This window comes from Dendropsophus ebraccatus, chromosome 12 (assembly GCF_027789765.1).
Source record: "Dendropsophus ebraccatus isolate aDenEbr1 chromosome 12, aDenEbr1.pat, whole genome shotgun sequence".
Taxonomy (NCBI): Eukaryota; Metazoa; Chordata; class Amphibia; order Anura; family Hylidae; genus Dendropsophus; species Dendropsophus ebraccatus.
Genome location: NC_091465.1, coordinates 1,848,540 through 1,870,135, shown reverse-complemented (window position 1 = coordinate 1,870,135; position 21,596 = coordinate 1,848,540). Strand labels below are relative to the sequence as shown.

Here is a 21,596-nt window from a genome sequence, read left to right as displayed (position 1 = left end):
GAGACATTATCCGAACTGTCTGAACATCGCCGCTGGCAGAAGTACAGGCCGGGGTGCCATCTACCATCCGTGCACTGATATGGGAAGCGCAATCAATTAGCACAATTGTGCTAATATGGTTTTCAGCTGCACAGTATAGATTTACTGTGCAGCTCCCTGAGGCATGGTGGGATGGTGGGAAAGCTGGGTGACCACATTATACTTAGTACAAGATGCAGGGAAATCTGGGTGACCACATCATACGGAGTATAAGATGGACAGAAAGCTGAGTGACCTTCATCATACTGAGTATAGGATCCAGGGAAAGCTGGGTGACCTCCATCATGCTGAATATAGGATGCTGGGAAAGCTGGGTGACCACATCATACTGATTATAGGATGCTGGGAAAGCTGGGTGACCACATCATACTGAGTATAAGATGCTGGGAAAGCTGGGTGACCACATCATACTGAGTATAAGATGGACAGAAAGCTGAGTGACCTTCATCATACTGAGTATAGGATCCAGGGAAAGCTGGGTGACCTCCATCATAGTGAATATAGGATGCTGGGAAAGCTGGGTGACCACATCATACTCAGTATAAGATGCTGGGAAAGCTGGGTGACCACATCATACTGAGTATACGATGCTGGGAAAGCTGGGTCACCACATCATACTGAGTATAAGATGCTGGGAAAGCTGGGTGACCACATAATACTTAGTATAAGAACGGTAGAAAGCTGGGTGACCACATCATACTTAGTATAAGAAGGGTAGAAAGCTGGGTGACCACATCATACTGAGTATAAGGTGGTGGGAAAGCTGGGTGACCTTCATTATACTAAGTACTAGATGCTGGGAAAGCTGGGTGACCTCCATCATACTGAGTATAAGATGGTGAGAAAGCTGGGTGACCTCCATCATACTGATTACAATACAAGATGCTGGGAAACTGGGGTTTCTGTATTTTCACCATAGTTCACTTTTCCCTCCACATGATCACCTTTTCTGTCAATGCCCCCCCCCCCAAGCAATACCCCTGTGGGTATGGGCAATTTCTACTGGGCCAGCCATAGTTCAATTCTCCTTCCCCTCATGTGCACACCCCCTATTAGTAAAAATCATAGTAAACAAAGCAACATACACACATACTGTAGTTCTACCAAAGCATCAGAGGATCATGCTGGGAGATGTAGTTGTACAGCCTACCCTATATACCAGTGCTTCTCAATCCCAGTCCTCAGGCCTCACCAACAGGTCATGTTTTGAGGATTTCCTTAGTATATCACAGGTGATATAATCATACTCGGCGCATCAGGTATAAGCACAGGTGATATAATCATACTCGGCGCATCAGGTATTATCACAGGTGATATAATCATACTCGGCGCATCAGGTATTATCACAGGTGATATAATCATACTCGGCGCATCAGGTATTATCACAGGTGATATAATCATACTCGGCGCATCAGGTATTATCACAGGTGATATAATCATACTCGGCGCATCAGGTATAAGCACAGGTGATATAATCATACTCGGCGCATCAGGTATTATCACAGGTGATATAATCATACTCGGCGCATCAGGTATTATCACAGGTGTCCTTTGTTCGGGATACTCCTAAACATGACCTGTTGGTGAGGCCTGAGGACTGGAATTGAGAAGCACTGCTATACACCATGCTGGGGGATGTAGTACTACTGTGCCACTGCTCCCCCCTCCTATACTGTGTCAACCTCTAATCTGTTGCAGAACTTCAACTCCCTTTATGATTTGCCAATATTGCTTGATGGGGGTTGTAGTCCTGCACCTGAATGTCCACAGACTGCAAAACTACAACTCCCAACATGAACTGTTAGGAGGACATGGTGGGGGTTGTAGTTCTCATCTGTCCTGGTTCCTGCTTTGTCCTCCTCTGATCCTGTGTGGCTGCTTCCCTTGGTTGGTGGGGGGAAGGGAGTGGATGGCCCTGGCATACTGTGGAGTGGGGATGGGGGGGGGGCTGCAGGGGATGCTGTGGGGGGAATGGGGGGGGGGCTGCAGGGGATGCTCTGTGTGTGTGTGGGGGGGGGGGGATATGGGGGCTGCTATTTGTGTGTGTGGGAATGGAGGGCTGCAGGGGATGCTCTGTGTGTGTGGGGGGGATATGGGGGCTGCTATTTGTGTGTGTGGGAATGGGGGGCTGCAGGGGATGCTCTGTGTGTGTGGGGGGGATATGGGGGCTGCTATTTGTGTGTGTGGGAATGGGGGAGCTGCAGGGGATGCTCTGTGTGTGGGGGGGATATGGGGGCTGCTATTTGTGTGTGTGGGAATGGGGGGCTGCAGGGGATGCTGTGGGGGGGGGGATGGGGGCGCTGCAGGGGATGCTGTGTGTGGGGGGATGGGGGCTGCAGGGGATGCTGTGTGGGGGGGGGGAATGGGGGAGCTGCAGGGGATGCTCTCTGTGGGGGGGGGGGGAATGGGGGAGCTGCAGAGGATGCTCTGTGTGTGTGTGGGGGGATATGGGGGCTGCTATTTGTGTGTGTGGGAATGGGGGGCTGCAGGGGATGCTCTGTGTGTGTGTGGGGGGGGGGGATATGGGGGCTGCTATTTGTGTGTGTGGGAATGGGGGGCTGCAGGGGATGCTCTGTGTGTGTGGGGGGGGATATGGGGGCTGCTATTTGTGTGTGTGGGAATGGGGGGCTGCAGGGGATGCTCTGTGTGTGTGTGGGGGGGGGGGATATGGGGGCTGCTATTTGTGTGTGTGGGAATGGGGGGCTGCAGGGGATGCTCTGTGTGTGTGGGGGGGAGGCTGCAGGGGATGCTGTGTGTGGGGGGATCGGGGGGCTGCAGGGGATGTTGTGTGTGGGGGGATGGGGGCTGCAGGGGATGCTGTGTGTGGGGGGATGGGGGCTGCAGGGGATGCTGTGTGTGGGGGGATGGGGGCTGCAGGGGATGCTGTGTGGGGGGGGGAATGGGGGAGCTGCAGGGGATGCTCTCTGTGGGGGGGGGGGAATGGGGGAGCTGCAGGGGATGCTCTCTGTGGGGGGGGGGGAATGGGGGAGCTGCAGGGGATGCTCTGTGTGTGTGTGGGGGGGATATGGGGGCTGCTATTTGTGTGTGTGGGAATGGGGGGCTGCAGGGGATGCTGTGGGGGATGGGGGGCTGCAGGGGATGCTGTGCGTGTGGGGATGGGGGTCAGCAGGGGGTGCTGTGTGGGGGGGGATGGGAAGGCTGCAGGGGATGCTGTGTGGGGATGGGGGGCTGCAGGGGATGCTGTGTTTGGGGAGGCTGCAGGGAATGCTGTGTTTGGGGGGGCTGCAGGGGATACTGTGTATGGGGGGGTTGCAGGGGATGCTGTGTATGGGGGGGCTGCAGGGGATGCTGTGTATGGGGGGGCTGCAGGGGATACTGTGTATGGGGGGGCTGCAGGGGATGCTGTGTATGGGGGGGTTGCAGGGGATGCTGTGTATGGGGGGGCTGCAGGGGATGCTGTGTATGGGGGGGTTGCAGGGGATGCTGTGTATGGGGGGGCTGCAGGGGATGCTGTGTATGGGGGGGCTGCAGGGGATACTGTGTATGGGGGGGTTGCAGGGGATGCTGTGTATGGGGGGGCTGCAGGGGATGCTGTGTATGGGGGGCTGCAGGGGATGCTGTGTATGGGGGGGCTGCAGGGGATGCTGTGTTTGGGGAGGCTGCAGGGGATGCTGTGGGGGGGGGGGATGGGGGAGCTTCAGGGGATACTGTGTGTGGGGGGATGGGGGCTGCAGGGGATGCTGTGTGTGTGGGGATAGGGGGGATGCAGGAGAGGCTGTCTGTGGGGAGGAGGCTGTGTGTGAGGGGATGGGGGGCTGCAGGGGATGCTGTGTATGGGGGGGCTGCAGGGGATGCTGTGTATGGGGGCTGCAGGGGATGCTGTGGGGGATGGGGGGCTGCAGGGGATACTGTGCGTGTGGGGATGGGGGTCAGCAGGGGGTGCTGTGGGGGGGGGGATGGGGAGGCTGCAGGGGATGCTGTGTGTGGGGAGGCTGCAGGGGATGCTGTGTATGGGGGGCTGCAGGGGATGCTGTGTATGGGGGGATGGGGGGCTGCAGGGGATGCTGTGTATGGGGGGGCTGCAGGGGATGCTGTGTATGGGGGGCTGCAGGGGATGCTGTGTATGGGGGGATGGGGGGCTGCAGGGGATGCTGTGTATGGGGGGCTGCAGGGGATACTGTGTTTGGGGAGGCTGCAGGGGGTACTGTGTATGGGGGGGCTGCAGGGGATGCTGTGTATGGGGGGATAGGGGGGGGCTGCAGGGGATGCTGTGTATGGGGGGGCTGCAGGGGATGCTGTGTATGGGGGGGCTGCAGGGGATGCTGTGTAGGGGGGGCTGCAGGGGATGCTGTGTATGGGGGGCTGCAGGGGATGCTGTGTATGGGGGGCTGCAGGGAGTACTGTGTATGGGGGGGCTGCAGGGGATGCTGTGTATGGGGGGATAGGGGGGGGCTGCAGGGGATGCTGTGTATGGGGGGGCTGCAGGGGATGCTGTGTATGGGGGGCTGCAGGGGATGCTGTGTATGGGGGGCTGCAGGGGATGCTGTGTATGGGGGGCTGCAGGGGATGCTGTGTATGGGGGGCTGCAGGGGATACTGTGTATGGGGGGCTGCAGGGGATGCTGTGTATGGGGGGATAGGGGGGCTGCAGGGGATGCTGTGTATGGGGGGGCTGCAGGGGATGCTGTGTATGGGGGGCTGCAGGGGATACTGTGTATGGGGGGCTGCAGGGGGTACTGTGTATGGGGGGCTGCAGGGGATGCTGTGTATGGGGGGGCTGCAGGGGATGCTGTGTATGGGGGACTGCAGGGGGTACTGTGTATGGGGGGCTGCAGGGGATGCTGTGTATGGGGGGGCTGCAGGGGATGCTGTGTATGGGGGGCTGCAGGGGATACTGTGTATGGGGGGCTGCAGGGGATGCTGTGTATGGGGGGCTGCAGGGAATACTGTGTATGGGGGGGCTGCAGGGGATGCTGTGTATGGGGGGGCTGCAGGGGATACTGTGTATGGGGGGCTGCAGGGAATACTGTGTATGGGGGGGCTGCAGGGGATGCTGTGTATGGGGGGCTGCAGGGGATGCTGTGTATGGGGGGGCTGCAGGGGATGCTGTGTATGGGGGGCTGCAGGGGATGCTGTGTATGGGGGGGTTTCAGGGGATACTGTGTATGGGGGGCTGCAGGGGATGCTGTGTGTGGGGGGGCTGCAGGGGATGCTGTGTATGGGGGGATAGGGGGGGCTGCAGGGGATGCTGTGTATGGGGGGCTGCAGGGGATACTGTGTATGGGGGGCTGCAGGGGATGCTGTGTATGGGGGGCTGCAGGGGATGCTGTGTATGGGGGGCTGCAGGGGATACTGTGTATGGGGGGCTGCAGGGGATACTGTGTATGGGGGGGATGCAGGGGATGCTGTGTATGGGGGGCTGCAGGGGATACTGTGTATGGGGGGCTGCAGGGGATACTGTGTATGGGGGGCTGCAGGGGATACTGTGTATGGGGGGACTGCAGGGGATACTGTGTATGGGGGGCTGCAGGGGATGCTGTGTATGGGGGGCTGCAGGGGATGCTGTGTATGGGGGGCTGCAGGGGATGCTGTGTATGGGGGGATAGGGGGGCTGCAGGGGATACTGTGTATGGGGGGCTGCAGGGGATACTGTGTATGGGGGGGCTGCAGGGGATGCTGTGTATGGGGGGGCTGCAGGGGATGCTGTGTATGGGGGGGCTGCAGGGGATGCTGTGTATGGGGGGGCTGCAGGGGATGCTGTGTATGGGGGGCTGCAGGGGATGCTGTGTATGGGGGGCTGCAGGGGATGCTGTGTATGGGGGGCTGCAGGGGATACTGTGTATGGGGGGCTGCAGGGATGCTGTGTATGGGGGGGCTGCAGGGGATGCTGTGTATGGGGGGGCTGCAGGGGATGCTGTGTATGGGGGGCTGCAGGGGATGCTGTGTATGGGGGGCTGCAGGGGATGCTTTGTATGGGGGGGCTGCAGGGGCTACTGTGTATGGGGGGCTGCAGGGGATGCTGTGTATGGGGGGATAGGGGGGGCTGCAGGGGATACTGTGTATGGGGGGCTGCAGGGGATACTGTGTATGGGGGGGGCTGCAGGGGATGCTGTGTATGGGGGGCTGCAGGGGATGCTGTGTATGGGGGGGGGCTGCAGGGGATGCTGTGTATGGGGGGGGGCTGCAGGGGATGCTGTGTATGGGGGGCTGCAGGGGATGCTGTGTATGGGGGGGCTGCAGGGGATGCTGTGTATGGGGGTCAGCAGGGGGTGCTGTGGGGGGGGGGGATGGGGAGGCTGCAGGGGATACTGTGTATGGGGGGCTGCAGGGGATGCTGTGTATGGGGGGCTGCAGGGGATACTGTGTATGGGGGGCTGCAGGGGATGCTGTGTATGGGGGGGATGGGGGGGCTGCAGGGGATGCTGTGTATGGGGGGGCTGCAGGGGATACTGTGTATGGGGGGCTGCAGGGGGTACTGTGTATGGGGGGGATGGGGGGCTGCAGGGGATGCTGTGTATGGGGGGCTGCAGGGGATACTGTGTATTGGGGGCTGCAGGGGACGCTGTGTATGGGGGGGCTGCAGGGGATGCTGTGTATGGGGGGCTGCAGGGGATGCTGTGTATGGGGGGGGGGGGCTGCAGGGGATGCTGTGTATGGGGGCTGCAGGGGATGCTGTGTATGGGGGGCTGCAGGGGATGCTGTGTATGGGGGGCTGCAGGGGATGCTGTGTATGGGGGGATAGGGGGGCTGCAGGGGATACTGTGTATGGGGGCTGCAGGGGATGCTGTGTATGGGGGGATAGGGGGGCTGCAGGGGATACTGTGTATGGGGGGGCTGCAGGGGATACTGTGTATGGGGGGATGCAGGGGATACTGTGTATGGGGGGCTGCAGGGGATGCTGTGTATGGGGGGCTGCAGGGGATGCTGTGTATGGGGGGGCTGCAGGGGATACTGTGTATGGGGGGCTGCAGGGGATGCTATGTATGGGGGGGCTGCAGGGGATGCTGTGTATGGGGGGGCTGCAGGGGATACTGTGTATGGGGGGCTGCAGGGGATACTGTGTATGGGGGGGCTGCAGGGGATGCTGTGTATGGGGGGGCTGCAGGGGATGCTGTGTAGGTCTCCCCTGTACAGATGTTACCTGGCTCCCTGCAGAATGCAGACCACCATCTTCTCTGTCTTCCGGCTCCCTATCCAGGCTGTAGTAGTGACAGCTGGGGGGACAGAGCGGCCTCTAGTGGCCGGAGGGAGAAAGAGCAGCAGTTTGCTTTTAACTATAAACCTCATAGGCTCGAGTTAAAAGCATAGGGGTCTGCGGAGGGGGCGGGGCTTGACGGCTTGGTGGGGGCGGAGCTTCAGCGGCGGCCCGCAGCACAGACCGGCCCTCCAGCACTCTTAGGTGTCAGAGAAAAGAGCGCTGGGGCGGCTAGAAGCTGCAGGGCGGCCCCATACTGTCTCCAGGAAGACCGGCCCGGGGGGCAGATGCCACCCAGCCCCCCCTGATGCTGGCGGTGAGTGTATGATGGAGATGTATGTGTGCAGGATCCTGGCGGTGAGTGTATGATGGAGATGTCTGTGCAGGATGCTGGCGGTGAGTGTATGATGGAGATGTCTGTGCAGGATCCTGGCGGTGAGTGTATGATGGAGATGTATGTGTGCAGGATCCTGGCGGTGAGTGTATGATGGAGATGTCTGTGCAGGATGCTGGCGGTGAGTGTATGATGGAGATGTCTGTGCAGGATCCTGGCGGTGAGTGTATGATGGAGATGTCTGTGCAGGATCCTGGCGGTGAGTGTATGATGGAGATGTCTGTGCAGGATGCTGGCGGTGAGTGTATGATGGAGATGTCTGTGCAGGATGCTGGCGGTGAGTGTATGATGGAGATGTCTGTGCAGGATGCTGGCGGTGAGTGTATGATGGAGATGTCTGTGTGCAGGATGCTGGCGGTGAGTGTATGATGGAGATGTCTGTGTGCAGGATGCTGGCGGTGAGTGTATGATGGAGATGTCTGTGCAGGATGCTGGCGGTGAGTGTATGATGGAGATGTCTGTGCAGGATGCTGGCGGTGAGTGTATGATGGAGATGTCTGTGCAGGATGCTGGCGGTGAGTGTATGATGGAGATGTCTGTGTGCAGGATGCTGGAGGTGAGTGTATGATGGAGATGTCTGTGTGCAGGATGCTGGCGGTGAGTGTATGATGGAGATGTCTGTGTGCAGGATGCTGGCGGTGAGTGTATGATGGAGATGTATGTGTGCAGGATGCTGGCGGTGAGAGTATGATGGAGATGTATGTGTGCAGGATCCTGGCGGTGAGTGTATGATGGAGATGTCTGTGCAGGATGCTGGCGGTGAGTGTATGATGGAGATGTCTGTGCAGGATCCTGGCGGTGAGTGTATGATGGAGATGTATGTGTGCAGGATCCTGGCGGTGAGTGTATGATGGAGATGTCTGTGCAGGATGCTGGCGGTGAGTGTATGATGGAGATGTCTGTGCAGGATCCTGGCGGTGAGTGTATGATGGAGATGTATGTGTGCAGGATCCTGGCGGTGAGTGTATGATGGAGATGTCTGTGCAGGATGCTGGCGGTGAGTGTATGATAGAGATGTCTGTGCAGGATGCTGGGGGTGAGAGTATGATGGAGATGTCTGTGCAGGATGCTGGCGGTGAGTGTATGATGGAGATGTATGTGTGCAGGATGCTGGCGGTGAGTGTATGGTGGAGATGTCTGTGCAGGATGCTGGGGGTGAGTGTATGATGGAGATGTCTGTGCAGGATGCTGGTGGTTAGTGTATGATGGAGATGTATGTGTGCAGGATGCTGGCGGTGAGAGTATGATGGAGATGTATGTGTGCAGGATGCTGGCGGTGAGAGTATGATGGAGATGTCTGTGCAGGATGCTGGCGGTGAGTGTATGATGGAGATGTCTGTGCAGGATCCTGGCGGTGAGTGTATGATGGAGATGTCTGTGTGCAGGATGCTGGGGGTGAGTGTATGATGGAGATGTCTGTGCAGGATGCTGGGGGTGAGTGTATGATGGAGATGTCTGTGTGCAGGATGCTGGCGGTGAGAGTATGATGGAGATGTCTGTGCAGGATGCTGGCGGTGAGTGTATGGTGGAGATGTCTGTGTGCAGGATGCTGGCGGTTAGTGTATGATGGAGATGTATGTGTGCAGGATGCTGGCGGTGAGTGTATGATGGAGATGTCTGTGCAGGATGCTGGTGGTGAGTGTATGATGGAGATGTCTGTGCAGGATCCTGGCGGTGAGTGTATGATGGAGATGTCTGTGTGCAGGATGCTGGCGGTTAGTGTATGATGGAGATGTATGTGTGCAGGATGCTGGCGGTGAGTGTATGATGGAGATGTCTGTGCAGGATGCTGGTGGTGAGTGTATGATGGAGATGTCTGTGCAGGATCCTGGCGGTGAGTGTATGATGGAGATGTCTGTGTGCAGGATGCTGGGGGTGAGTGTATGATGGAGATGTCTGTGCAGGATGCTGGCGGTTAGTGTATGATGGAGATGTCTGTGCAGGATGCTGGCGGTGAGTGTATGGTGGAGATGTCTGTGCAGGATGCTGGGGGTGAGTGTATGATGGAGATGTCTGTGCAGGATGCTGGCGGTGAGTGTATGATGGAGATGTCTGTGTGCAGGATCCTGGCGGTGAGTGTATGATGGAGATGTCTGTGTGCAGGATGCTGGGGGTGAGTGTATGATGGAGATGTCTGTGCAGGATCCTGGCGGTGAGTGTATGATGGAGATGTCTGTGTGCAGGATGCTGGCGGTGAGTGTATGATGGAGATGTCTGTGCAGGATGCTGGCGGTGAGTGTATGATGGAGATGTCTGTGCAGGATCCTGGCGGTGAGTGTATGATGGAGATGTCTGTGCAGGATGCTGGCGGTGAGTGTATGATGGAGATGTCTGTGCAGGATCCTGGCGGTGAGTGTATGATGGAGATGTCTGTGTGCAGGATGCTGGCGGTGAGTGTATGATGGAGATGTCTGTGCAGGATCCTGGCGGTGAGTGTATGATGGAGATGTCTGTGCAGGATCCTGGCGGTGAGTGTATGATGGAGATGTATGTGTGCAGGATGCTGGCGGTGAGTGTATGATGGAGATGTCTGTGTGCAGGATGCTGGCGGTGAGTGTATGATGGAGATGTCTGTGTGCAGGATGCTGGGGGTGAGTGTATGATGGAGATGTCTGTGCAGGATGCTGGCGGTGAGTGTATGATGGAGATGTCTGTGTGCAGGATGCTGGCGGTGAGTGTATGATGGAGATGTCTGTGTGCAGGATGCTGGCGGTGAGTGTATGATGGAGATGTCTGTGTGCAGGATGCTGGCGGTGAGTGTATGATGGAGATGTCTGTGCAGGATCCTGGCGGTGAGTGTATGATGGAGATGTCTGTGTGCAGGATGCTGGGGGTGAGTGTATGATGGAGATGTCTGTGTGCAGGATGCTGGGGGTGAGTGTATGATGGAGATGTCTGTGCAGGATCCTGGCGGTGAGTGTATGATGGAGATGTATGTGTGCAGGATGCTGGCGGTGAGTGTATGATGGAGATGTCTGTGTGCAGGATGCTGGCGGTGAGTGTATGATGGAGATGTCTGTGTGCAGGATGCTGGCGGTGAGTGTATGATGGAGATGTCTGTGCAGGATGCTGGGGGTGAGTGTATGATGGAGATGTCTGTGCAGGATGCTGGCGGTGAGTGTATGATGGAGATGTCTGTGTGCAGGATGCTGGCGGTGAGTGTATGATGGAGATGTCTGTGCAGGATGCTGGCAGTGAGTGTATGATGGAGATGTCTGTGTGCAGGATGCTGGCGGTGAGTGTATGATGGAGATGTCTGTGCAGGATCCTGGCGGTGAGTGTATGATGGAGATGTCTGTGCAGGATCCTGGCGGTGAGTGTATGATGGAGATGTCTGTGCAGGATCCTGGCGGTGAGTGTATGATGGAGATGTCTACACTCTGCCGCACCTTATGTACTGTCACCTTCAGACCCCGCACCATCATACAGTAGTGTGACGTGTAGTGCGCTCACATCTGTCGCTCCGATGTGCTGATACGTAACAATCACCAGATACCACAAGCCACAGATCAGGTCACAGGTCCCACCGCTCACCGACACTCACACCTCAATATCTTCTCTTCTTTTCAAGGATTTATGCTGCAACCATTACTGGGGGCCTGGAGCGACACCTGCACCTCCAGATTCGGCAGGAGGCGGCCATTTATACTTGTTCTCGCAATAGGTAGGTGATTGGACACTAAACAATGGAAACTGCAGCTCAATGTCACCAAGTGTAAGATAATGCGCCAGGGGAGGAGGAATCCTCTGTCCTGCATCATATCCACAGTTCTGTGTCGTCTGAAATGAAGCATTTAGGGGCAGTGACACCTCACGACGAGTAACCAGGGCTGTATATATATATAGGTATGCTGGGCTGTATATATATATATATATATACCAACAAAACACAACAATCACTGAACTCAGGGATAACAGTGAAAAATTCCAATGGAGTACTCTTTCACGAGTCTCCACTGATTGTCCCCTACAAAATTTGAATATGCAATGGTAATGGTATGCTGGGCTGTATATATATATATATATATATAATGGTATGCTGGGGTGTATATATATATATATATAAATATAATGGTATGCTGGGCTGTATTTATATATAATGGTATGCTGGGCTGTATATATATATATATATATATAATGGTATGCTGGGCTGTATATATATTTATATATATAATGGTATGCTGGGGTGTATATATATATATATATATATATATATATATATATATATATATAAATATAATGGTATGCTGGGCTGTATATATATATATATATATATATAATGGTATGCTGGGGTGTATATATATATATATATATATATATATATATATAAATATAATGGTATGCTGGGCTGTATTTATATATAATGGTATGCTGGGCTGTATATATCTATATATAATGGTATGCTGGGGTGTACATATATATAATGGTATGCTGGGCTGTATATATATATATATATAATGGTATGCTGGGCTGTATAGCTAGAGGTATAACCAGTAGGAAGAGGGAGATTGTGATCCCGCTGTATAGAGCTCTGGTGACATCACATCTGGATACTGGAGACCTCACCTACAGAAAGACGGTTACAAAATGGTGGAGGGTGTGAGGCATAAACCATATCAGGAAAGACTGAAGGATTTGTATCTGTATAGTCTGGAGGAAGAAGGGAAAGGGGGACATGATGGAAACCTTTATATATGTTACAGGAGGGAAGAAGGGAAAGGGGGGACATGATGGAAACCTTTATATATGTTATAGGAGGAAGAAGGGAAAGGAGGGACATGATGGAAACCTTTATATATGTTACAGGAGGGAAGAAGGGAAAGGAGGGACATGATGGAAACCTTTATATATGTTACAGGAGGAAGAAGGGAAAGGAGGGACATGATGGAAACCTTTATATATGTTACAGGAGGGAGAAGGGAAAAGGAGGACATGATGGAAACCTTTATATATGTTACAGGAGGGAAGAAGGGAAAGGGAGGACATGATGGAAACCTTTATATATGTTACAGGAGGGAGAAGGGAAAAGGAGGACATGATGGAAACCTTTATATATGTTACAGGAGGAAGAAGGGAAAGGGAGGACATGATGGAAACCTTTATATATGTTACAGGAGGAAGAAGGGAAAAGGAGGACATGATGGAAACCTTTATATATGTTACAGGAGGAAGAAGGGAAAGGGAGGACATGATGGAAACCTTTATATATGTTACAGGAGGGAAGAAGGGAAAGGGAGGACATGATGGAAACCTTTATATATGTTATAGGAGGAAGAAGGGAAAGGAGGGACATGATGGAAACCTTTATATATGTTACAGGAGGAAGAAGGGAAAGGGGGTCATGATGGAAACCTTTATATATGTTACAGGAGGAAGAAGGGAAAAGGGGGACATGATGGAAACCTTTATATATGTTACAGGAGGAAGAAGGCAAAAGGGGGACATGATGGAAACCTTTATATATGTTACAGGAGGAAGAAGGGAAAGGGGGACATGATGGAAACCTTTATATATGTTACAGGAGGAAGAAGGGAAAGGGGGACATGCTGGAAACCTTTATATATGTTACAGGGGGAAGAAGGGAAAGGGGGGACATGATGGAAACCTTTATATATGTTACAGGAGGAAGAAGGGAAAGGAGGGACATGATGGAAACCTTTATATATGTTACAGGAGGAAGAAGGGAAAGGGAGGACATGATGGAAACCTTTATATATGTTACAGGAGGGAAGAAGGGAAAGGGAGGGACATGATGGAAACCTTTATATATGTTACAGGAGGAAGAAGGGAAAGGGGGGACATGATGGAAACCTTTATATATGTTACAGGAGGAAGAAGGGAAAGGGAGGACATGATGGAAACCTTTATATATGTTACAGGAGGAAGAAGGGAAAGGGGGGACATGATGGAAACCTTTATATATGTTACAGGAGGAAGAAGGGAAAGGGGGGACATGATGGAAACCTTTATATATGTTACAGGAGGAAGAAGGGAAAGGGAGGACATGATGGAAACCTTTATATATGTTACAGGAGGAAGAAGGGAAAGGAGGACATGATGGAAACCCTTATATATGTTACAGGAGGAAGAAGGGAAAGGGGGACATGATGGAAACCTTCATATATGTTACAGGGGGAAGAAGGGAAAGGGAGGACATGATGGAAACCTTTATATATGTTACAGGAGGAAGAAGGGAAAGGGAGGGACATGATGGAAACCTTTATATATGTTACAGGGGGAAGAAGGGAAAGGGAGGACATGATGGAAACCTTTATATATGTTACAGGGGGAAGAAGGGAAAGGGAGGACATGATGGAAACCTTTATATATGTTACAGGAGGAAGAAGGGAAAGGGAGGACATGATGGAAACCTTCATATATGTTACAGGGGGAAGAAGGGAAAGGGAGGACATGATGGAAACCTTTATATATGTTACAGGAGGAAGAAGGGAAAGGGAGGACATGATGGAAACCTTTATATATGTTACAGGAGGAAGAAGGGAGAGGGAGGACATGATGGAAACCTTTATATATGTTATAGGAGGAAGAAGGGAAAGGGAGGACATGATGGAAACCTTTATATATGTTACAGGAGGAAGAAGGGAAAGGGAGGACATGATGGAAACCTTTATATATGTTACAGGAGGGAAGAAGGGAAAGGGGGACATGATGGAAACCTTTATATATGTTACAGGAGGAGGAAGGGAAAGGGAGGACATGATGGAACCTTTATATGTTACAGGAGGAAGAAGGGAAAGGGAGGACATGATGGAACCTTTATATGTTACAGGAGGAAGAAGGGAAAGGGAGGACATGATAGAACCTTTATATATTACAGGAGGAAGAAGGGAAAGGGAGGACATGATGGAAACCTTTATATATGTTATAGGAGGAAGAAGGGAAAGGGGGGACATGATGGAAACCTTTATATATGTTACAGGAGGAAGAAGGGAAAGGGAGGACATGATGGAAACCTTTATATATGTTACAGGAGGAAGAAGGGAAAGGGGAGACATGATGGAAACCTTTATATATGTTACAGGGGGAAGAAGGGAAAGGGAGGACATGATGGAAACCTTTATATATGTTACAGGAGGAAGAAGGGAAAGGGGAGACATGATGGAAACCTTTATATATGTTACAGGAGGAAGAAGGGAAAGGGAGGACATGATGGAAACCTTTATATATGTTACAGGAGGAAGAAGGGAAAAGGAGGACATAATGGAAACCTTTATATATGTTACAGGAGGAAGAAGGGAAAGGGAGGACATGATGGAAACCTTTATATATGTTACAGGAGGAAGAAGGGAAAAGGAGGACATAATGGAAACCTTTATATATGTTACAGGAGGAAGAAGGGAAAAGGAGGACATAATGGAAACCTTTATATGTTACAGATCAGCTGATCACGTTGTCTCCTTCCTTGGCAGGAGCCCTGTTCGGTCTGACCCTTCTTCTCAATGGGAGAGACATAGGACTTTCTGTAGCTGATACAAGCACTGATCATAAATGGGGTCTCATCCTGACTATCTGCGGAGTGGTCCTCATGGATTTTAGTGCTGATTCTGCAGACAATCCCAGCCACGCCTACATGATGGATGTCTGCAGCCCGGAGGATCAGGACCGCGGACTCAACATTCACGCTCTGCTGGGAGGTTAGTGCTGACCGCACCTGCACCTTCCCCTTATATATACCCTCCTCATCATTACCATCACCCTCCTCATCATTACCATCACCCTCCTCATCATTACCATCACCCTCCTCATCATTACCATCACCCTCCTCATCATTACCATCACCCTCCTCATCATTACCATCATCCTGTTTATGTAGTGGGCAGTGGCTTTGGTTATGTAGTGGGCGGTGGCTTTGGTTATGTAGTGGGCGGGGGCTTTGGTTATGTAGTGGGCAGTGGCTTTGGTTATGTAGTGGGCAGTGGCTTTGGTTATGTAGTGGGCAGTGGTTTTGGTTATGTAGTGGGCAGTGGCTTTGGTTATGTAGTGGGCGGGGGTTTTGGTTATGTAGTGGGCAGTGGCTTTGGTTATGTAGTGGGCGGGGGTTTTGGTTATGTAGTGGGCAGTGGCTTTGGTTATGTAGTGGGCGGGGGTTTTGGTTATGTAGTGGGCAGTGGCTTTGGTTATGTAGTGGGCGGGGGTTTTGGTTATGTAGTGGGCAGTGGCTTTGGTTATGTAGTGGGCAGTGGCTTTGGTTATGTAGTGGGCAGTGGTTTTGGTTATGTAGTGGGCGGTGGTTTTGGTTATGTAGTGGGCAGTGGTTTTGGTTATGTAGTGGGCAGTGGTTTTGGTTATGTAGTGGGCAGTGGTTTTGGTTATGTAGTGGGCGGTGGTTTTGGTTATGTAGTGGGCAGTGGCTTTGGTTATGTAGTGGGCAGTGGCTTTGGTTATGTAGTGGGCGGGGGTTTTGGTTATGTAGTGGGCGGGGGTTTTGGTTATGTAGTGGGCAGTGGCTTTGGTTATGTAGTGGGCAGTGGCTTTGGTTATGTAGTGGGCAGTGGCTTTGGTTATGTAGTGGGCGGGGGTTTTGGTTATGTAGTGGGCGGGGGTTTTGGTTATGTAGTGGGCAGTGGTTTTGGTTATGTAGTGGGCAGTGGCTTTGGTTATGTAGTGGGCAGTGGTTTAGGTTATGTAGTGGGCGGGGGTTTTGGTTATGTAGTGGGCAGTGGTTTTGGTTATGTAGTGGGCGGGGGTTTTGGTTATGTAGTGGGCAGTGGCTTTGGTTATGTAGTGGGCAGTGGCTTTGGTTATGTAGTGGGCAGGGGTTTTGGTTATGTAGTGGGCAGTGGTTTTGGTTATGTAGTGGGCAGTGGTTTAGGTTATGTAGTGGGCAGTGGTTTTGGTTATGTAGTGGGCAGTGGCTTTGGTTATGTAGTGGGCGGGGGTTTTGGTTATGTAGTGGGCAGTGGCTTTGGTTATGTAGTGGGCAGTGGTTTTGGTTATGTAGTGGGCGGTGGTTTTGGTTATGTAGTGGGCAGTGGTTTTGGTTATGTAGTGGGCAGTGGTTTTGGTTATGTAGTGGGCAGTGGTTTTGGTTATGTAGTGGGCGGTGGTTTTGGTTATGTAGTGGGCAGTGGCTTTGGTTATGTAGTGGGCAGTGGCTTTGGTTATGTAGTGGGCGGGGGTTTTGGTTATGTAGTGGGCGGGGGTTTTGGTTATGTAGTGGGCGGGGGTTTTGGTTATGTAGTGGGCAGTGGCTTTGGTTATGTAGTGGGCAGTGGCTTTGGTTATGTAGTGGGCAGTGGCTTTGGTTATGTAGTGGGCGGGGGTTTTGGTTATGTAGTGGGCGGGGGTTTTGGTTATGTAGTGGGCAGTGGTTTTGGTTATGTAGTGGGCAGTGGCTTTGGTTATGTAGTGGGCAGTGGTTTAGGTTATGTAGTGGGCGGGGGTTTTGGTTATGTAGTGGGCAGTGGTTTTGGTTATGTAGTGGGCGGGGGTTTTGGTTATGTAGTGGGCAGTGGCTTTGGTTATGTAGTGGGCAGTGGCTTTGGTTATGTAGTGGGCAGGGGTTTTGGTTATGTAGTGGGCAGTGGTTTTGGTTATGTAGTGGGCAGTGGCTTTGGTTATGTAGTGGGCAGTGGCTTTGGTTATGTAGTGGGCGGGGGTTTTGGTTATGTAGTGGGCGGGGGTTTTGGTTATGTAGTGGGCAGTGGTTTTGGTTATGTAGTGGGCAGTGGTTTAGGTTATGTAGTGGGCAGTGGCTTTGGTTATGTAGTGGGCAGTGGTTTAGGTTATGTAGTGGGCAGTGGTTTAGGTTATGTAGTGGGCAGTGGCTTTGGTTATGTAGTGGGCAGTGGTTTTGGTTATGTAGTGGGCAGTGGCTTTGGTTATGTAGTGGGCGGGGGTTTTGGTTATGTAGTGGGCGGGGGTTTTGGTTATGTAGTGGGCAGTGGTTTTGGTTATGTAGTGGGCGGGGGTTTTGGTTATGTAGTGGGCAGTGGTTTAGGTTATGTAGTGGGCGGGGGTTTTGGTTATGTAGTGGGCGGGGGTTTAGGTTATGTAGTGGGCGGGGGCTTTGGTTATGTAGTGGGCAGTGGTTTAGGTTATGTAGTGGGCAGTGGTTTTGGTTATGTAGTGGGCGGTGGTTTAGGTTATGTAGTGAGCGGGGGTTTAGGTTATGTAGTGGGCAGTGGCTTTGGTTATGTAGTGGGCAGTGGCTTTGGTTATGTAGTGGGCGGGGGTTTTGGTTATGTAGTGGGCAGTGGCTTTGGTTATGTAGTGGGCAGTGGCTTTGGTTATGTAGTGGGCAGTGGCTTTGGTTATGTAGTGGGCGGGGGTTTTGGTTATGTAGTGGGCAGTGGTTTTGGTTATGTAGTGGGCAGTGGCTTTGGTTATGTAGTGGGCAGTGGTTTTGGTTATGTAGTGGGCAGTGGCTTTGGTTATGTAGTGGGCAGTGGTTTAGGTTATGTAGTGGGCAGTGGTTTAGGTTATGTAGTGGGCAGTGGTTTTGGTTATGTAGTGGGCAGTGGTTTAGGTTATGTAGTGGGCAGTGGTTTAGGTTATGTAGTGGGCGGGGGCTTTGGTTATGTAGTGGGCAGTGGTTTAGGTTATGTAGTGGGCGGGGGTTTAGGTTATGTAGTGGGCGGGGGTTTAGGTTATGTAGTGGGCGGGGGTTTTGGTTATGTACTGGGCGGGGGTTTTGGTTATGTACTGGGCGGTATGTTAGGATTTATTTTGCTCTTGCTCTCTATTCTTACAGGTCTTGGTGGTGGTTTTGGTTATGTAGTGGGCGGCATTAACTGGAACAGGACAAAGTTTGGAAGAGCGATGGGAGGACAGTTACGAGTCATCTACACCTTCACCTCCATAACTCTGGCCATCACTACCATCTTGACCTTGATCAGTATTCCTGAGAGACCTCTTCAGTCCTTCAGCAAAAAGAAAAAGGTGATGAAGAGCCCAAGCCTCCCGCTGCCGCCATCACCACCCGTGTTTTTTGAAGAGCAAGAAAATCAAAGTGCGCCCTCTCAGACCTCCAACCACCTGTACGCCAGCTTCACCAGTCCCATCTCACCTCTCAGTCCCCTCACACCTAAATATGGCAGCCTTATCAGCCGAGACAATTCCCTCACCGGGATCAATGAGTTTGCTTCCTCTTTCGGCACCACCAACATTGACAGCGTTCTCATTGACTGCTTCACTGGGGGACACGAGGGCCTCCCCTCCACTTCTGGGAGTTTACCAAGACAAGCCAGTAGCCTTCCCCGAGCCCCGGAAAGTCTTTACTGCGGTGGGAACAGGAGCCTGGATTCTGCCGAGAACCTGATGAGTCCGGGCACCGACAGGAATTGCCTGAGGGTTGGGTCCCTGGATGCACCAAAGCCAAGATCATCAGGAATCCTGAAGAGGCCGCAGTCATTGGCCATTCCAGACATCGTAACAGGGACCTGCCCGGAGAGCAGCCGCAGGCGAAATGTCACATTCAGTCAGCAGGTAAAGTAGACCGGACAACCAATAGAATTTACTGTTAAATTTGCCCAGACAGTGATATTTGCATGGCAACTGATAGTCACCCGGACATTGATAGTCAAGTGGTCACTGATAGTCATATGGACACTGACAATCGCACAGACATTGATAGTTGCATGGACACTGATAGTCGCAAAGACACTTATAGTCACCCGGACACTGATAGTCGCCCGGACACTGATAGTCATATGGACACTGATAGTCATATGGACACTGATAGTCATCCGGACACTGATAGTCATATGGACACTGATAGTCATCCGGACACTGATAGTCATATGGACACTGATAGTCATATGGACACTGATAGTCATCCGGACACTGATAGTCATATGGACACAGATAGTCGCCCGGACACTGATAGTCATCCGGACACTGATAGCTATATAGACACTGATAATCATCCGGACACTGATAGCCATATGGACACTGATAGTCATATGGACACTGATAGTCATATAGACACTGATAGTCATCCGGACACTGATATTCGCCCGGACACTAATAGTCATCTGGACACTGATAGTCATCCGGACACTGATAGTCATCTGGACACTGATAGTCATCCGGACACTGATAGTCATCTGGACACTGATAGTCATCCGGACACTGATAGTCATCCGGACACTGATAGTCATATGGACACTGATAGTCACCCGGACACTGATAGTCATATGGACACTGACAGTCGCCCGGACACTAATAGTCATCCGGACACTGATAGTCATATGGACACTGATAGTCGCCCGGACACTGATAGTCGCCCGGACACTGATAGTCGCCCGGACACTGTTAGTCACCCGGACACTGATAGTCGCCCGGACACTGATAGTCATATGGACACTGATAGTCGCCCGGACACTGATAGTCGCCCGGACACTGATAGTCGCCCGAACACTGATAGTCGCCCGGACACTGTTAGTCATCCAGGCACTGATAGTCGCCCGGACACTGATAGTCATATGGACACTGATAGTCGCCGGACACTGATAGTCATATGGACACTGATAGTCATTTGGACACTGATAATCGCCTGAACACTGATAGTCGCCCGGACACTGATAGTCGCCCGGACACTGATAGTCACCTGGACAATGATAGTCGCCCGGACACTGATAGTCATATGGACACTGATAGTCATATGGACACTGATAGTCATATGGACACTGATAGTCGCCCGGACACTGATAGTCGCCCGGACACTGATAGTCGCCCGGACACTGATAGTCATATGGACACTGATAGTTATATGGACACTGATAGTCGCCCGGACACTGATAGTCATATGGACACTGATAGTCGCCCGGACACTGATAGTCATATGGACACTGATAGTCGCCCGGACACTGATAGTCGCTCGTGAATGAATTTAAAGGAGACAGCACTTTGTAAAGTGAAAAACGGTGACTTTTATTCACACCTCAATGTTGCGACGTTTCGGCTATACACAGTAGCCTTCCTCAAGCTTGAGGAAGGCTACTGTGTATAGCCGAAACGTCGCAACATTGAGGTGTGAATAAAAGTCACCGTTTTTCACTTTACAAAGTGCTGTCTCCTTTAAATTCATTGGATAATCCCGAACATTGAGCCCAGTCTGGTGAGGCGTGCACTAATTCATTTTTTCTACTTTTTCCTGTGCTGCTATATTATATTCAGTGACTGATAGTCGCTCGGACACTGATAATCATCCGGACACTGATAGTCATATGGACACTGATAGTCATATGGACACTGATAGTCATATGGACACTGATAGTCATATGGACACTGATAGTCGCCCGGACACTGATAGTCGCCTGGACACTGATAGTCGCCCGGACACTGATAGTCATATGGACACTGATAGTCGCTCGGACACTGATAGTCGCCCGGACACTAATAGTCATATGGACACTGATAGTCACCCGGATACTGATAGTCGCCCGGACACTGATAGTCATATGGACACTGATAGTCGCTCGGACACTGATAGTCGCCCGGACACTAATAGTCATATGGACACTGATAGTCACCCGGATACTGATAGTCATATGGACACTGATAGTCGCCCGGACACTGATAGTCGCCCGGACACTGATAGTCATATGGACACTGATAGTCACCCCGACACTGATAGTCATATGGACACTGATAGTCATCCGGACACTGATAGTCATATGGACACTGATAGTCGCCCGGACACTGATAGTCGCCCGGACACTGATAGTCATATGGACACTGATAGTCATATGGACACTGATAGTCATATGGACACTGATAGTCGCCCGGACACTGATAGTCGCTCGGACACTGATAGTCGCTCGGACACTGATAGTCGCCCGGACACTGATAGTCGCCCGGACACTGATAGTCGCCCGGACACTGCTACACAGATTTCTGTCGTTTTTGTTGACTTTGAGTGGAGGTTTTGGTGCATGACTTCCTGTTACGTGGTTTGGTTTCCAGGTGTTTCTCTCTGTATTCTGTGCTCATACGGAGTTCTTATGGTGCAGGTGGCGAATATATTGCTGAACGGTGTAAAGTA

General features: G+C 52.1%; 1 protein-coding gene across 6 annotated transcripts in view; it reads left to right on the top strand.

The window, feature by feature from the left end:
* The window catches only part of SLC45A1 (solute carrier family 45 member 1), a 79,074-nt gene that overhangs the window by 16,829 nt on the left and 40,649 nt on the right, over window positions 1-21,596 (top strand). For 4 of the 6 annotated variants that reach the window (XM_069947525.1, XM_069947522.1, XM_069947528.1 and 1 more), the window contains 4 exons: window positions 11,160-11,252; window positions 14,986-15,243; window positions 18,303-19,036; window positions 21,565-21,596. The exon at window positions 21,565-21,596 is cut by the window's right edge and continues 122 nt beyond it. In XM_069947525.1, coding sequence (XP_069803626.1) covers window positions 11,160-11,252; window positions 14,986-15,243; window positions 18,303-19,036; window positions 21,565-21,596 — 1,117 coding nt within the window. Of the gene's footprint in view, window positions 1-7,373; window positions 7,511-11,159; window positions 11,253-14,985; window positions 15,244-18,302; window positions 19,037-21,564 lie in introns of those variants that run through there. The other 2 variants (XM_069947527.1, XM_069947524.1) reach the window with 2 other exon arrangements.